At 46.6% G+C, this 16,917-nt stretch overlaps 1 protein-coding gene across 1 annotated transcript in view; it reads left to right on the top strand.

The window, feature by feature from the left end:
• The first annotated feature begins 6,035 nt into the window (after positions 1–6,035).
• rftn2 (raftlin family member 2) overlaps positions 6,036–16,917 on the top strand; it is a 31,746-nt gene continuing 20,864 nt past the window's right edge. The window contains exon 1 of the mRNA XM_040148903.1: positions 6,036–6,241. Coding sequence (XP_040004837.1) covers positions 6,103–6,241 — 139 coding nt within the window. The 5' untranslated portion in view covers positions 6,036–6,102. The remainder of the gene's footprint in view (positions 6,242–16,917) is intronic.

Genomic DNA, 16,917 nt, shown 5'->3' with positions numbered 1-16,917 from the left:
GCGTGCTTTCATCTGCTGTTTGGATTTCTCCTTCTGTTTTTTTTTTAACCCCGGCCGACTTTGCTTCTCTCTGTATCTGCTGTCCTCAGGTCGCCCTTGCAAAACACATGAATCCGACCCCGGTTAAACAAAGGTTATATGGAAGTGTGGATGGTGTGGCTGCGACGTCACCTGTCATCTCTCCCCGGGGCCGTTTAAAGCCCGGGAATCCTCGTTGCTGTGCGTGACAGGTTGTATATTTGGCCAGACACCTACTCACTGCAGGGCTTTTTTCAGCTTGCGGTGACCCATAGCCTGCAGTTGGCCTGCTGTACAGTACAAAATGAACATCCATATTATGAATAATGATGTGAGTACAATAAAAGTCACCTGAGAATCTTCTCCGATGTAATCGTGAGGTTATAAATTAAAACTGAGAGGAAGACGTAGTTAGGTCAGAAGTCATCCTAAGTGTTTAATGTACCTCTGCATAAACTGTCCAGTTCCTTCCAGTCTGTGTTTAGTGAAGGAGGGCCCCGGGTTTCCTTCCCTGCGCGTCTTGGCCGGGTGGAGCTCCGGAACGATCGCGGTTTCCTGCTGGAGGCCCAGTCAAGTCTAAACCGTTCGGAGTTATTTCTGAAGCTTGTCTCCCGTCCCAGTGCACCGTGTGCGTGGCCAGCATGTGTGTGCAGCATGTGTGTGTGCCAGTGCTTTGGCTTTGCTGGGTATAGTTCATGCTCCAAGGGGGGGTGCGTCTGTGTGTGTGCCAATATACAGCTTCTCCACCTCTCACTGTTTGTTATTGTACACATAGGTGGCGCTATTAGCCGTCTGTAAGTTTTGATTTTCGATAGAATAAGTCAGAATCGGGTAAAACTTTGCCTTAGTCCCCTGTTTAGCATTTGTTAGCATTATACAAATGTTTAATAAATTGGTTATAACACTATAATGTAGCTGTAAACGGCTACAATGACATTTTAAGTGAGTTACGAATCCTCCCTTTTTACTTTTTATAGGATGAGTGAGAGATGATCTCAGCCCTTAAAACAGTCTTCTCCGTTTCCCAGGGACGTGATGAAGACGTAGTCGGGGTCAATCTATCTCCACGAAGGACGTCCACTCTCTTTTGATGTAACTATCGAGGTGGCTGTGTCGTCGAGCACGGGTGGCTTCCGTGGGAGGGAACCCGCGGGGCTCGAACGAGACCGGTGCGTTTCGCCAGTTAACGGGGGGTTCGGTTCGGGATTTTGGCGGGGGAGCGGTGAACTTGAGTGATGACTCAGGCTCCGAGCGTCGCCGAGAACCATAATCCTTCACGTACTGTTTCAACCTCTCCACCAGTAACTATGCCAGGGAGGTCATGGGGAGTGTCGGTGCTAGGGCCGTATATATATATATTGTTACTGCTAATGTGCTTTCGCTGTTTGAGATATTAATGATAATTGATCCCTCTGGATCAAAAATTGTGCTATGGTGGGTGAAGTGTATTTCGTTTCTTGTCTCCCCTTTGTCTTTAATTACAGTTAGCAAAGAACGCATGTGGAGAAAATGGGGAGACTTTGACCGTGTCCTTCCAGCGTCAGACGCATGCGTTTTTTTGTTTTCTTTTTGCAGTAAACACACACTCAGCTGGCGGTTTATTAGGTACACCCAGCTAAAACGAATGCAGTCTAATACTGCAGTTAAACCCTCCCTTCGTGTTGGACCGGCTGCTAGAGAGAGATGCTGATTCAACTTCACGACCGTTTCGGAGGCGGCATTTTGTTCTGTCGTTGGGCTGCATCGGACAGGGGTTTCCGCTATTTGGTCCCCCCCGTCTGTATCAGGGAGCTTCTTCTCATGTCAGTCGCTTTCTTATGGGGAACAAAGCTCCATGTCTGTCCATGACCTCGCCCGTCCGCTGCACAGCTTCTCCTGTGAAGGTATTTTGGTGTGTAACAGCTGTATTTCACTGCACCGTCCATGAGCCGGCCCCCGAGTCGCAGTTGCGAACGCATACGCTAATAAACCCGAAACATCTCTCAACAAACACGTAACAGTGTGTTATACAACGGTGCCTTAAGTTTTTATATGCAGCTTCTAAAATACTAAACGCTTGGGAGTAAAATGTTGCCCAGAATCGGACACCGCAGGTGTTTGTGCTGATCAACCGGCCAGGTGGACACACTGTATATAGCCAATTGATATAAATAAATAAATATATATATATATATATACAGTTCATACACAGTAAATATTTGTTAAGGATTTCCACCTTTTCCTCCTTTCCTCTAATAACACCTCTCATGCACCCAGCTGCTTCCTCCCTTCCTCTCCTTCCTTTCATTCATTCCGACGAAGGATTGTCCAAACGTGGCTGAAAACATCACACAGGGAAAACCCGCACAGCTCCGTTTATTTACGACGCGCGTGAACAGTGGGGTGTGTTGTGGGCCAAAGCCTTCCGATGTCATATTTCACCACTGTCCGTAGCCGGATTACTTGACGTCCTGGACACGGGACGGCATCATGTGGTGCGTCGGGCGCGCTGAGACGGTGGAGGCATCCGTTCAGGACCAGTCATCCTCCTGAAGGCCTCGATAACGAGGCCAGAGGGGCGTTTACTGGGGAACTGAAACGGATCCAAGTGTGTGTTTGACAGGCAGCACCTGGCAGTGGTTTTTTTGCAATGAGGCTATGCAGCTGGCGCCGCTGTCTTCGCGAGGGCCGGTTTCAGTTTTAGACCGGCGGCAGCGAGGACGACATCTCACTTTGGAGGTTGAGGGGCCAGGGGTCGGGGGCCGGGGGCCGGGGAATGTATTATGTCCTCGCAAGAAAAAGAGGGGACAAACATTTACGTGCGGGCATGAGAGACAGAGGGCGGGAAACGAGGGGGACTCTTCTTTAGCCACATTAAAGAGTTTTCCCTCTGCAGTAGGGAGGATGATGGTGACGTCTAAGTGTCATTAAATTGGTTTACATGCCATTTAATTTATTATCACTTGGGTCATACAGAATATTACTCGGACTCTGAAACAGATTTGTGATTTTGGGCAACATGAATAAACTGGAATCAACTTTTTTCTTTTCCATGTTCAACGATTGTGATTTTTTTTACCTCACGGAATATCTCTCCCATCCTAAAGCAACACGTCAATAATTTAGCCCTTTGAGTTCGCGCCAGCCGAGACGAGGGCTCCACCGCAAGTTCGCGTGTCGCACGAAAACAACGGGAAGTTGGCGGGAAACCGCGAGAAAACAAACAAACAAAAACCGAGCAACGCTTCAAAACCCTTCTACGTCCGTCACTCCGTCACCGATGGGGGCCTCCCGATGGAAACCACTGCGAGACAGGGGTCAAAGGTCAGAGGTCAGCCACACTGAGGTGCGTGTGGCGGTGTGCGTGTGCGCGCACGCGGGGGGTCACGGGCCCGACCTCACCGCTTGACGCCACGTGTTCGTTCCGGTGCGCCCCCCCCCCCAGATTCATTAGTTAACATAGGAACATTGAGGGGGCGCCGGTCAGGGTTCGAGTTACAAAGACCCCAAGTCAAGAAAGTTAGTCCTGACGGTCTGGCAAGACCACATGGATGAAAGGTCTCTGACTGGATGACTCAGCCGAGGAAAAGAGGGGCCGCATGAGGATTGAGGGATTTTCCACCAAGGCTGGATCAAAGCTACGCACCGAAACCTTTAGCCGAGAGCCAGCGTGTCAAAGGGGACGAGATAAAGACATGAGCAGGGGCCACGGCCACTGTCGCACAGAACGCTTAGGCCATACGCAGAACCCTCACGGAGTAATGGAGGACTTAGACCGACGTTCAGGTACAGTCCTCGGACAGACTTCAGCCAAATCAAGCGCTCCACCAAGTAACACGTCCACACCAAGACTCATCCTCTGGGCACCACGAACGTCTGCGGAAAGTTTTCACGGTTCCCGCCCCGGAGCCGAGGCTGGCGGAGGGGAGAGGAGGGGCGGTCGCATCATCAGCGGACGAGGGGAGTCGCGGTGGCGGCAGCGGCATGCCTCCCAGTTCCCCGCGGTGATCCCCCTCCCGCCTCCGGCGCCGTCTCGGACCGAGTCGTGAGACGTGCGGGCTTCGTTTCCACCGCCGATCGGGTCTGCTCACCGTGTGGATCGATATTCGACGGGGGGGGGTCGCTAGAGGGACACAGTCTCATCACGGGGAACTTTTACTCCACCGAAAACTTCACGACCATCAAGTTAACGGCCGTTACTCGCTACGGCACCGGACGTTAAATAAGCCTGCCTTCAAAATAAGAGTAAAAAAAAAAAAATTCTATATCATGATATCAAGTACAGCAGATTAGTCTATTGATCAGTTCCTCAATGGATGGCAGTCTTCTCAATTGATTGGATTCAGCCTCTTCATTGTCAGGATTTAGTTTTTGTTTTTGTCTGTGTCATGTAAACTGGGCTAAATATCATTAACACAATCCCCAAAAAACCTTGTGTGGCTCAAAAAACCAATGTGAAGACGTCATCTCAACTCAGTTTGGTAACTTAAGACGGGCTTTTATTTCACACGAAGTTTTTAGATTTAATGTTCAATTGATCCCTTTTTTTTTTTTTTAAGGGAATTTCCTGTAATGCAACCGTAAGGTAAAGTAACGATGAAAACCCCATGATACCAGCAGTCAATAGTGATAAGATACAAGAAAGAAAAGCAGATCATTAGTAAGAATGGAGAAATGTAATTACTCTATGTGAATGTACAGGTCATTCAGAAAGTGTGAATTACGATATTAACACGTACAGACAACAGCAAATATAGAGATGAATGCAATAAATTTTATTGCTTGTTTTGTCTGATCAATGATCCAAAACCCAAAGAGACTCAGTGTAATGGCATAAAAGAAGAGGAAGAAGACTAGAAGAGAAGCAGCAAATATTCATATTTGTGAATCTGGAACCACTGGATATTTGGGATTTTTATTAAGAATAAAAAGTCTTCAACAGTTGATCGATTCTCAGAATTGTCGACGATTAATTTTCTGTCAGTTTACTAACCGATTAACTGACTGATCGTTTCAGCTCTAAAGAGAAACTACTCTTCACGGTAGTTCACATGAAAAGTCTGTGACTGGGCCCAAGTGGTCAGGGAGTACCTGGTCTTGACCTGCAAAATATCACAAAAAGAGAGGCAAAAGGACCACAAAGAGTCGTTACAACTACAAAGACACGCCAAACGATGCAAAACAACACCAGAGAGACACAAAACGATCCCAAGGAGATGCAAAACAGCCGCAAAGAGACGCAAACTGAGCTAACATGACCAAAAAGAGACATAAAATGGCCACAGTGGCGTAAAACATTTACAAAGAGATGTTAAATGACCACAGAGACGCAAAACTACCACAGAGAGTCATTAGAACTACAAAGAGACGCAAAAAGATGAAAAAAACCCCCCAAAGAGACACAAAACAAAAACCCAAAGATGGACAATGAGGCAAAATGACCACAAAGGGACAAAAACATCTGCAAAATGTGGTTGTTTTGTGTCTCTTTCAGTGTGGAGGTCTTGCTCCTACAGGGTTGGTGGGCATTTTACATGTTTTTGCCCTGTCTACGCCCATAACGAGTCTGTACAAATGACAAAAAAAACAAAACAAAACAAAACACAAACCCAGTTGACTCCTTGACATCCAACATGGCGTGCGTCCTCTGTTTTGTAAAATTGAGTCCATTTCAGCGTTTTATTTTGAAATGTCCAACGGAAGTCGTATCATCCCCGTGGCCCCGGTGGCGGGGGAAACTTTTTTTCTCCAGGGAGCGCGCTCCTCCTCTCCACGCTCCAGACCTGCAGCCGCTCCAGCGGGACGCTTTCTCGAGGCGCAGCCGCCCGGTTTTATCAGAATCCTCCGCGCTGCTCCTCCCTCTCACAAACCGGCCGGTTTCCGTCGCGCCACCTTCGCGCCGATTACCCGCGGCTCTCGGAGGCACTAACGGCGCGGACGGAGGAGGGATGGAGCGGTCCCGATAAAGTTGAGCGCACGAGAGAGAGAGAGAGAGGGGCTGAGTGTGCCAGTCGGTCTGTCGGCGGCGGCGGCGGCAGGCGGGCAGAGCGGATCCTCCGGTGCTCCCACCGCGCTGAGCGAGCGGCTGTACCCGCCTCGGAGGCCATGGGCTGCGGCTTGAGGAAGCTGGAAGACCCGGAGGACAGCAGCCCCGGGAAGATTTACTCCACCTTGAAGAGACCACAAGTGGAGACCAAGACGGATACTGTGTTCGAGTATGTGCTGCTCGACTTCAGCTTGGAAGGTATGGCTGCTAAAACCACCGACTCAGCATCCCTCGCTTCTCGTTACGCGGGGCTGCAACTAACGATTATTTTTTATTACAGATTATTTTCTCGACTAATCGGTTAGTTGAACAATATCAGAAAAACGGTGAAAAGTGCCGGTTTTCCACAGCCCGAGGTGATGTCTTCAAATTGCTTGATTTTTTTTTTTTTTTTACTTGACCCAACAATCCACGACGCCCAGATGTCAAGTTTATCCGCATATATGCGGAAGAAAAAGCGTCAAATTCTCGCGTTTGGCATTTTTGTTTGAAAAATTAGTTAATGTTCGATTATCAAAATAGTTGCCGATTAATTTTTCCGTTTATCAATCGATCATTAATCGATTTAATCGTTGCACCTCCGAACCAAACTCGGTTATCGTCACGTTAACCAAGACGAATCTCAAACCAACCCCAGGACTTGACCGGAGGCCGGTAGCAAGATGAGTCCCGAAACAATGGCTGATTGACTGATTGGTCAATGGACAGAAAATTAATCCGCGGCAGATCTGCAACAACTAGTGGATAAATCAGTCAGTTGATAATCGGCATAATAAATTCATTGTTTTGGGTTTTTTAAAGGAAAAATGCAAAACATCTGATGGTTCCAGCTTCTCAGAAGTGAGGATTTGATGCTTTTCTTTGTCCCACCTGATGAACTGGTCCTGGTAAACTGAACTTTTTATTTTTATTTTTTTGCTACGGACTTTTTGCATTTTTTTCCCCCCACTTTTTTCTTATATTTTATAGGCAAAACAATGAACCAGTTAATCGTTAAAATAATCGACAGGTTGACCGACAATAAAAAAGCCCCAATCGGCAACTATTTTGGTTAATCAGTCATCATCAATTTTTTTTTTGTCCCATATTATAGTAAATGGAAAAACTTTGGGCAAAATGACGCCTGAAGGCATCACCTCGAGTCGTCATCGGCACTTTTTCGCGTAGTCCGACATTTCTTAGACGGATAAATGATCGTCGATTAAATCGAAAAGATAATCAGCAGATTAATCGACAGATTGTTTTTCTGCAAATGGAATAATCGGTGAATCGACTAATCAGCTCCGGTATCACTTACCTTTCTGTCTGTTATGAAGGAAACTATTCTCACTGATGTAACCTTGCTGCAGTTGACCACACTAGAATTAGGAACGTACGCCCTTCAGTCGGCTCCTCTCTGCAAATAGTATAAATAGTATTTCCCATTTACCACTTTAAAAAGGCCTAAAAGTGGCTCAACTTGTTTCTTCTTTGGACTAAAACATCAAAATCTTTGTGTATCTGGCTTGGTGATGGTCCTAAATAGTCGACAGATGCCGTATTTATGGTCTTTTTAAACATGGAATCGCCTTTATTTTCCCCACGGGGGCTAAAATGGATTGTATGGCCGGACAGGGTGCAGTTAGTACCTACATCGGTGCTTTAAATATGGGAGTGGACCCGTTGCTGCTTTCAAATTTCACTCGGTTTTGTTTTAAAGCCCTTTAAAGTCGTTCGCTCTCCGCGTGTGCGCGACATCACAGCATCTAACTCTGGACTTTTCCTAGCAACAGGCCTCCTTCGTTCAGCCTATCTAGAAATAGGTCACACGAGGTTTTTTTTTTTTTCCTTTTTTTTTTCCTGCCTCCGCTAGTAGCCCTTCGTCTTTGTGCGCACACACACCCACACGGACACACACTCCTGCTCATGTGGTATGCATGCAGCAAAATATAATACCCTACCAGAGAGAGAGGGGGGGGAGAAACACCTGCTGTGATATGGAATCTAATTTGAACATGTGTGATCATCTCAGATGGCCGATGATCCCTTCATCTGACGCTCCAACTGGCTGTTTTTGACTGTGACCTATTTGGAAGGAAACGGTGATTAAGTTCTGAATGGGAGCCGAGCGTGTAAACAGCAGGCCGACACACAATAATGAATCATGGAGGAAAGTTGGGGGGGGGGGGGGGTCGGGGGTCAGGGAAGTTAAGTATGTTTTCCGCCTTCTAATGACTTTCATTACATTCAGTCCGGCTCCTGTCCTGTCCACATGAGGGCCCACCGAAGACTCGCCTCAAAGTGGGGCTGCGACCAACGATTATTTTCGTTGTCAGCTAATCCACCGATTAAACGTTTCGCCTATTAAAACAGCAAAAAGAAAAAATAACCACAAAAAAACCCCTCTAATTAATTCTCCAGAGGCCACAGTGACGTCTTTGGATGTCTTGTCCCACCTGGGGATGTGGACTGGAGCCTGGGACAAACACTAGCGAACACTAGCCGAGACCTGTGGTTTGTGTGTGGACAAACCTCACAAAACCATAGGGTTCTTCTGTAAATCTCTCTTAAGAACCACCGACAGTCAGGGAGCAGCGTAAACCTTGCGGCTGAGTAAATACACTGAACAACACAGTAACCGCTGCAGTTCCGCAGGTGGCGACGAGAAGACGGAAGACTCAAGATCAGGGTCTTTACATAGATCGGGGTCTTTACATATCGCACACTATGGGATTTTTGTCAGCCGACCGTCAACACCAACTGACCAGACGGTCAAGTTACAGAGGTGACCGGCGGCTTCTCTGAAAGATAATTAACCCGGTGATGTTTGGAAAACCCGGAAGGCCGTTTAAAAACACTTGGAGTGGGTAAATTGTTTTCCTCGTTCAGTGGATGGAAAACTTTTTATTTTTTATTTTATTTTTTTATTACCAAACTGGATTAAAGAGTCTTTGCGGATCCTGGAAATACCTTCAGAACATTGGTGAGCGTCCTTCTCGACAAGTTGGACCAAATTGGACTGGGTCCGGTCCGGGTCCGTTGCTGCCCCAGTTTGTGCCCCTCATGTATCGTTGCGCATTCAGATCACAGAGGTAAAATATAATCAACCAACGCTGTTTGAAAAAAAGCCTAGAAGGACACTTACAGTTGTTCTGAAGGTATTTCCAGGATCCACAAAGACTCTTTTAACCATCTAACTAAAGAGAAAAGCCGTTTTTCAATGATCCTCTGGGTTTTGGTTACTTCCGTGAATGTATGCTAATGCATGCGAGGCGCAACCTGTAGCTACATCAGACCCAGACTGGAGCAGCTGCAGCATTTAAGAAGCTGGAAGCAATGAATTTTTCCCATTTTTATAAAATAACAAAACAAAAACGACTCAAACAAATAATCAATTATCACAATTACTGTAAATTAGTGTCCTGTCAACTGACTAAACATTAATCAACAAATCATTCCAGCTCATTTTTAAAGCCAAACACTGTAGCTGGTAAGTGGTTGGTTTCCTGTGTTTGAGACAGAGCTTATGCTGTGTGTGTGTGTGTGTGTGTGTGTGTGTGTGTGTGTGTGTGTGTGTGTGTGTGTGTGTGTGTCCAACATCTGTCCAAGGAATCATAGTTACAAGCAGCTGGATATCCGATATGAATTCCTTAATGCAGCCTTCCAGTCACGGACCAGTCCTAGAAAAATCACAAATTAAACTAGATCCAACTCCTAAATAATGCGGTTTCATAAAGAGCACGTGTGTCAAGAAACTGTACCTGCTGAGGATCGGTCACGTCTGGCAGATACGGACTTCATTAAGTGGATCAGGTACCGGCCAGACGTGACCGATCCACTTAGTAAAGTCCGTATCGACCCCCGTACTCAGTGAGAGGATCACATCGGTACATATGTAGTCCACAATGTCTGGTCCAGCAGGGATCCACATGTTTTGTTTTGTTTTTTTTGTCAAAAACCACCGGAAGGTCCTAGAGACCCAAATCTTTTTTCGCAACACATTCTGCAACACGTCGGGAAACTTGCTTTCCTGCAGCCAGTGGTTATCACGAAGTCTGCTACTCTATGTTTTTCAACAATTGCGTGAGACTCCCAGAGACTTTGTCCGGATGCTTCCAAAATTGATTCTCCGGCAGATTGTTCAGATTCTGGAGATGAGATGTTTAACAAACGTGCTGGTAACTTTCCATCAGACGTGATTTTTATTTATTTTTTAATTTTTTTCCCTGGCAGGGTTTTACCCGTAAATTTGGTGAATATTTACACTCTCCGCTGCATCGATTGTCATAGACCTCGTTGTACTCACGATTCATCCTGTCAAAACAAAAGCCACCGAGTTCCAGAGGTGCCCCCTGGTGGTCCAGGGCTTAGAAGCGCCATCTTTGAACCGCAGGGTCCAGAAAGAAACGTGTATCGGTCGCTGAAAATGATCTGTGCGCGTCGGTGTGCAACGCTGAGCGTGACACACACGAATCCGGCACATTCGGCATCAACACTTTCTTGTTGAAACACTTTTTTATTTTATTTTTTTTTTTCGGTTACCCTCCAGGTTCACGACGCGTGATGACACTGAACGCTCCTCTGCAACACGCTGCCTTTTTTTTTGGGGTGGGAGTTATTTTTTTTCCGGAAAGTTTTTCTGAAGTTCTCCCATTCCTTTTTTAGCCTCTCATCAACAGGGAGTCATGAGTTCTGCTCTCAGACAGGCTTACAAATACAGTACTTCAGACAGGGTGTGTGTGTGTGTGTGTGTGTGTGTGAGTCATAGATTGTATCTAGATCCACTGTAAACAAACTGTGGTTCACAGCAGTAATCACAACACGTCTCAAAGGCTTCTATGTGCAGTTGCAGTGTAAGTTGCTTCCACAGTGTTTCTGCTGCTTTACGGGAAAAACCGACCTTTGTGCTCAGTTACGCAGCTAACGTCGGGAAGACGGCAGCGGCTGCTGGGTAAACCCATCTCAGGTATAAGCTTCGAAATCTTGTCTTGAGCATCCAGCTGTGTTTGGCAGATGTGTCGTGTGCCAAACATGCACCGCGGCTCTGAGACTTTTTCGACTGCGAATGATCTCAGCGTCGCTCACTGGCCTAAATTTGGTCGCTTGCCTCCCTGACCACCTCAAAAATGTGTCTGGAGCCATGGAGCTCTGATACATCCTCGGTATACAGCTGTATGTTTGTAACTGGATCACCCAAAACACATTTCACGAGGGGGGGGGGTCCAACTGACTAATGCATATTTAACGTGTGAGTAAGTGGTAAATGTGAGTTTAATGTGCAGGTTTTCTGTCTCCTTTGGATTTGTGGGATTTCACTGAACTGAAATGTGCGAATACGCATCTTTCTCTAAGTGTGAAGGCTCCATAATTGGCCGAGCTGAAGATAAACCACAGTGATTCCAGTCTCTAGTAGTCATGTGCAGTCTGGTGTCGGCCGGGCATCCTCGGAGGAATGTCTTTCTTTCTTTTACGAGACTATAAATTGTTTACTTCGGGAAGATCTGTGTTAATCACCTCATTTTATGAGTTGGTTAAAACAAATAGTTGTAATCTATGTATTTGGTTTAGTCAGTCAGGTTTCCCCGTGCCAAGTGAAAGATGAGAAGATCCGCAAAAAGCCAATCTGGGCCTCTCAATGTGCGTTTTCCTGGCCGTAAACCAGATTTCAACCAGACCGCATTCTAGCTTCAGATGGGTCCCTCTGCAGGGTTTGCTCTCCCGTTTGAAACCAACTCCCTGAGAGAGAAGACGTTTGACGCGCTCCCTCTTTGATGGACTGATTGTTTGTGTCTGTGAAACTTCAGAAATCAGTGAGAGATGTCCATCGCGGTTGCCTAGAACCCAAACTGACACCTTTACGATGCTCGCAAAACTTTAGAGTTATCAAAAATATCTTACGAATAGGAAATAAATGAAAAAAAAGCAAATCCTCACATTTGCGAAGCTGTAAACAATGAATTCTTTACTTTGCGTTAAAAGAAAGTTCAGTTCAGAATTGCACAAAGTAACGCTCCTCATCAGTCATGTTGTCTGAGCAAACCTAATTCGAGTTGTCAGGACGTGAGGTTTCCTGCATGCGAACATGAAAGTTTCCGGCTCCGGCCGTGCGGAGAGGCCGATCAAAGACGTGTAGTGGGAGTCAACACAGCGTGAAAGATCCGTGAAAAGTCTGCCCGGCTTTAGTTGTCCCATCGGGTTTGTTGAGGGAGGAGCTGAGAGGAAGAGTTGGTGGTTGTCAGCTCTCAGGCTCGTACGTTCGGGCGCCTTAGTGGCACATCTGTCGGTACATTCCTGACGAGCACCTGGCCTGCAGGTGCCTTGCGGTTAGCAGAGGTCTACACGTCTCCTGGTTGCAAATCTCGTCGAGCTGCTTTTCTGTAATGGTTTTTGTTCGGGCAAGTTCCTCCGCCTCCAGCCCTGTTTGCTCTTCAGGTTCACTGGAGGCTCCTCTTAGCGTCACCATTAAAGTTGCCCCGTGGAGTTCTGAACCCCTGGCAGTGCTACAGCTGTTTTTACAAGTGGGTCCCGGTTTCGTCTGTGCCCCGTGAAGCTCCCTGTCTCCATAGAAGTTACGTTTTCTACACAACTGAACCACTAAACCTGCGTTTTCTGTGAACTATAAACGGTGCATTTGTTTCCCCCCGTGTTTGTTCATCTTTGAGCAGCGACCTGGTGGAGCCACCGGTTTGATTTGGTCGGTATTTGGCTTTTTCTTGTTAAATTCTGATGGCACCCACCACTCTAGGTCAGGTACATTAAAATGGGGATAATCTTACCAACACATGATCCTGTAGATAAGGCTCCTCTGGTTTTTTTTTTTTTTTTACCAGAAAATACACTGATTTACTTGAGGGGAGGTGATTGTTTTAAACCGATCTTTGCATAGATTTTATGTCCCCACACAAGAGAGATGCTGATCACCTTAGTCCACAGTAGCAGAAACAGAAAACAATGAGTCCCACTGCAGTTATAGGACACCACAACCACCACCACCACCACCACCACCCCACCCCGCTCTGGCCTCGCCTCTCCTCGAAACGTTTCTGGGACACAAACGCACGCTCGGCTCTCACTTTCGTCTGCCCCCCCTCCCTCGCTCACACTTGAGTGCCGTGCCCAGTAGCAGCCGCGCTCCCAGCAGTCGGCTTGGCCTCGATTTCCTCCGACTGAGAGGAGACTGGACGCGGGGCCCGGAGCCAGAGGCAACACATCAAAGTGCCTAATGGCTAATACTTCCCAGAGCTGATTGCTGCTAGCCCGGCACATAGCCCGCTGAGGTATATATAGTATATCCTGTGTGTGTGTGTGTGTGTGTGTGCTTCTGGGAGAGCGAGGGAGCATGTGGACTTTAAAAGGATCTTTATTGTTATCGATCTGTTCTTTGCAAACTGCTCATTGCGTGTCGTACTTCGTAACTTCCCTCCAGAAAGCAGCCGACGTGTTTTGGTTTTTTTTTACTTTCTATTGTTGCTGTGTTTATCATTGCTCTTTTTCTTTTCAAAAATAAGCAAACAACCAAACCATGTCCCCATTCAGGCACCGAAACCTACAGTGATTAGCTAGTGTAGTCCAGTGGTCCCAAACCTAGGGGTCGGGCCCCTCCAAAGGGACACCAGCGAAAGCTGAGGTGGCGTAGGAGGATTCATGGGAGAGGAAAGAAGAAAAAACAAAGTTAAGATGCAAAAATCTGTTTTCAGTTTTTAGGCTGTTCTCTAACCTTTTTGATTTGTTGATAAATATTATCGGAAATGAAAAAGTGCGAGAAGTTCAGAAGGGAAAGAGTCTGTTCGGTGGAACTGAAAACAACTCTCAGACATCTGAGACTTGACAAGGAGACACGGCTACTCCAAGATTTACTATTAGGGGTCACAGGGCCAAAAAGGCTGGGAACCACTGGTTACATCTTTAACAGTGTGTTGTATTTTATAAGCTCATCGTACGATTTTAACGTAAAACTTGAATCTGAATCTAAAGATAAACTAAACTTATTGAATATGGTGGAGTGAAAAGCACAATACATCTCCCCCCGAAGTAGCATAAAATGAAAATATTCAAGTACAAGTACCTTAAAATTGTACAGAAGCACAGTAGTGTGTTGTGGCGTTTCAGTTAGGAGGCCAACTTTGGTTCTATCTGAAAACGACACTGATCTGTGTGTGTGTACACTGGAGGAGTTCCCGATCGCCTCAACGTTTTAGACCCAGTCTTTCCTTGCCGGACTGAAAAAGACTCTAATGTTTGAAAATAACTACTCGGTTTGTGGAAACAAAAAAAAAAATTGTAAAAGACAAGAGCTTAAAAGTGACTTTGGCTGCATTAGATCATGTAGTAGGGGCTGAGGGAGAGAATTTGGGGACCGAATGGAGGTTACGCCTGCTCCGAATCAGTCGAACAGCTCCTGGATGGATCGGCGTGGAATCCACAGAGCTGCTAGCGTGACCGTAGACTAGAGCGGCAACGACCAGTCCACCGGTTGATTAGTCCATCAGCAAAAAAAATAATCAGCAGCCGTTTTGATAATCGATTCATCGGTTCAGTTATTTTTGTTAAGCAAAAAGGCCAAAACATTGGCTGGTTTCAGGATGATGATGACGCCTTTTTCTTTGTCATTTATGACATTAAACTAAATGTCTTTGGAATTCGGACCGTTGGTCAGAGAAAACGAGACACAGGAATGTAGGAAAGTGTGACAGGCATTTTTCACCATTTTCTGACACTTTACAGACAAAACGTTCAATTGATTAATCGGGAAAATAATCGATGAATGAATATAAATCTAGGTTGCAGCTCTACTGCGGAGCGTCAGCGTCAGTTTGCACATCGTGCAGCTCCGAAAGGGAAAATTCCCGTGGAGCAAAACTAGCACGCTCCTGTAAAGACAACGAAATCCCGCGTTTCTTCTCCCGACATCTGCTCTGCAGCCTGACGGTAGGAGCCGTCCCCACGGAAAAATCGGCCCCGGCATGTATTTCCCTCCACGTGGAGCGGTGTCAAGCGAGGGCTCGAACTCAAGGCATCAGGGGACGATGTGCGGGGCGCGCAGTCATGGCAGGTCAGGACTAGATGAGTTAATGGGAGGATAGAGGGGGATTAGCGGGTGGAGAGATCGCTTAACCTGAAGTGACGTCCCTTCATCGCTGGGTTGGATGAACTGACGGGCGGATGAAGAAAATGTGGGTTGAATCGTAACCTTCCTCCGGTTCCCTGAGGGATGATTGTTGGGAGCTGGTTTGACCCACAGAGGCCTCGGTCCACCGTCCTGATGGTAGGAGGGTAACTGTCTGCCTGCCTCTGCTCCCTATCATCTCCAGAGATGAGTGCATTTTTCTCTAATCTCTGTCTAATCTGGAAATCTAATGGCCCACGGGGGATTATTGCAGATTAAAGTCGGTATTTTGATTATTCCATTTGGAGGAGTTTTGAAGGGCAGTGCAGAGGCAGCACGGACCTAATAAATCTCACTCGGTCATCAATTATCTTGAAGCTGATTCCAGTCTGTGCCTGATTTATGTCCAGCTACTGATCTCAGATGGACACATTGGTTATTAGTTAGTGAGCATCTCCATCTGGGAGTTTTGCAGATGTGCCTTCTGTTAAGCTTCATTCCAGTTTCTTTTTCTTTTTTCTTTTCTTTTTTTTTTCGCCAAGATAGATTGGACCAGCCCGAAATATTTCGACAACTCTTGGATCGATTGGCGTGAAGATTTTGTACAGACCAGTCTGTCAGACGGGGAGTTAGGACCCGGGGGGGGGGGTTTTCTCACTCGGCTGCCGATGACGGTCTGAACGATATGACGTGATGCGAACGTGGCTTTATAGGTGCTAAACCTCAGCGTGTTGTCGGGTCTCAGCTCAGCCTCACGGAGCCACTTGTCTTTCCTCGTGGTGTTACTACAGTTTCCCCTTTCTCCCCGTTGCCAGGCAGCGCCCTCCTTCTCACACCTTTCTGAGCTCTCCCATTCACATGAGGGCTCATAAAAATCCATCTTGTAACCCCAGTTTGGCTCTAGACCCTCCCCCTACCCCCTCGCCTCCCATTTTCTCGCCCCCCCCCCGTGCCCCCGGTTGTTGCTCAACTCCTCTTGAACCCCCAGGCTCACACTTATCGATACCCCTCGACTTCTTTCCCCCCTTTATTTTTTTTTTTACCCTCTTCCTCCTCCTCCTCCTCCTCCTCCTCTTTTCTCCCACACAGCTCAGAACAGAGGCCTCAGTGTGCTGGTTGACGGCGAGAGTGGCAGCAGGATGGAGGGGAGTGCGGGAGGGGGGGGGACTTAAAGCAGGGGAAGAGAAGAGCAAAAGGCTGAAACAAAAGCTTTGGTTAGAGGTGTGCATGACATCATGGTCCTCCTGGGAGCCATTAACTGCAGCGTGGTTTTTTTTTTTTTTACTGTTGACACTGCTAGTGATCCACGTTTAACTCCACTGACTCTGTTTTGTCCTTTAAAGGAGAAGGAAGTCTCCTTTTTTTTTTTTTTTTATTTGTGCACATGTGCGAAAGCATAAATGCGGATAACAGAAATAAAGCGGATGTGACAGGAGAGGTTTATACGGCAGAACCTCCCCTGACGGTTGAGAACAAGGGAAAAATCCAATAAGCAAATTCAATACAACGTGATTGAGCACAATATAAAGAAAATAAAAATTACCCCCCAGATAGATGGCTTGCCAGTCAAGAGAGATGCAAAATGACTCCATTAAAGATACAAAACAAACCATAAGGAGACACAAAATGACCACGAAGAGATGGAAAATTACCACAGTGAGACGCAAACGAATATTGATATTGTTACTGATCAATATTTAAAGCTATAAAAATAGAGCTACAAAAATCATCGGCCAGCTGAGGACAATGCCAACACACATGGGCAAGGAGGCGGGTAACGCTCTGCACC

This window comes from Xiphias gladius, chromosome 16 (assembly GCF_016859285.1).
Source record: "Xiphias gladius isolate SHS-SW01 ecotype Sanya breed wild chromosome 16, ASM1685928v1, whole genome shotgun sequence".
Classification (NCBI taxonomy): Eukaryota; Metazoa; Chordata; class Actinopteri; order Istiophoriformes; family Xiphiidae; genus Xiphias; species Xiphias gladius.
Note: the sequence above shows the minus strand (reverse complement) of the source record. Positions and strands in the feature narration are given on the sequence as shown.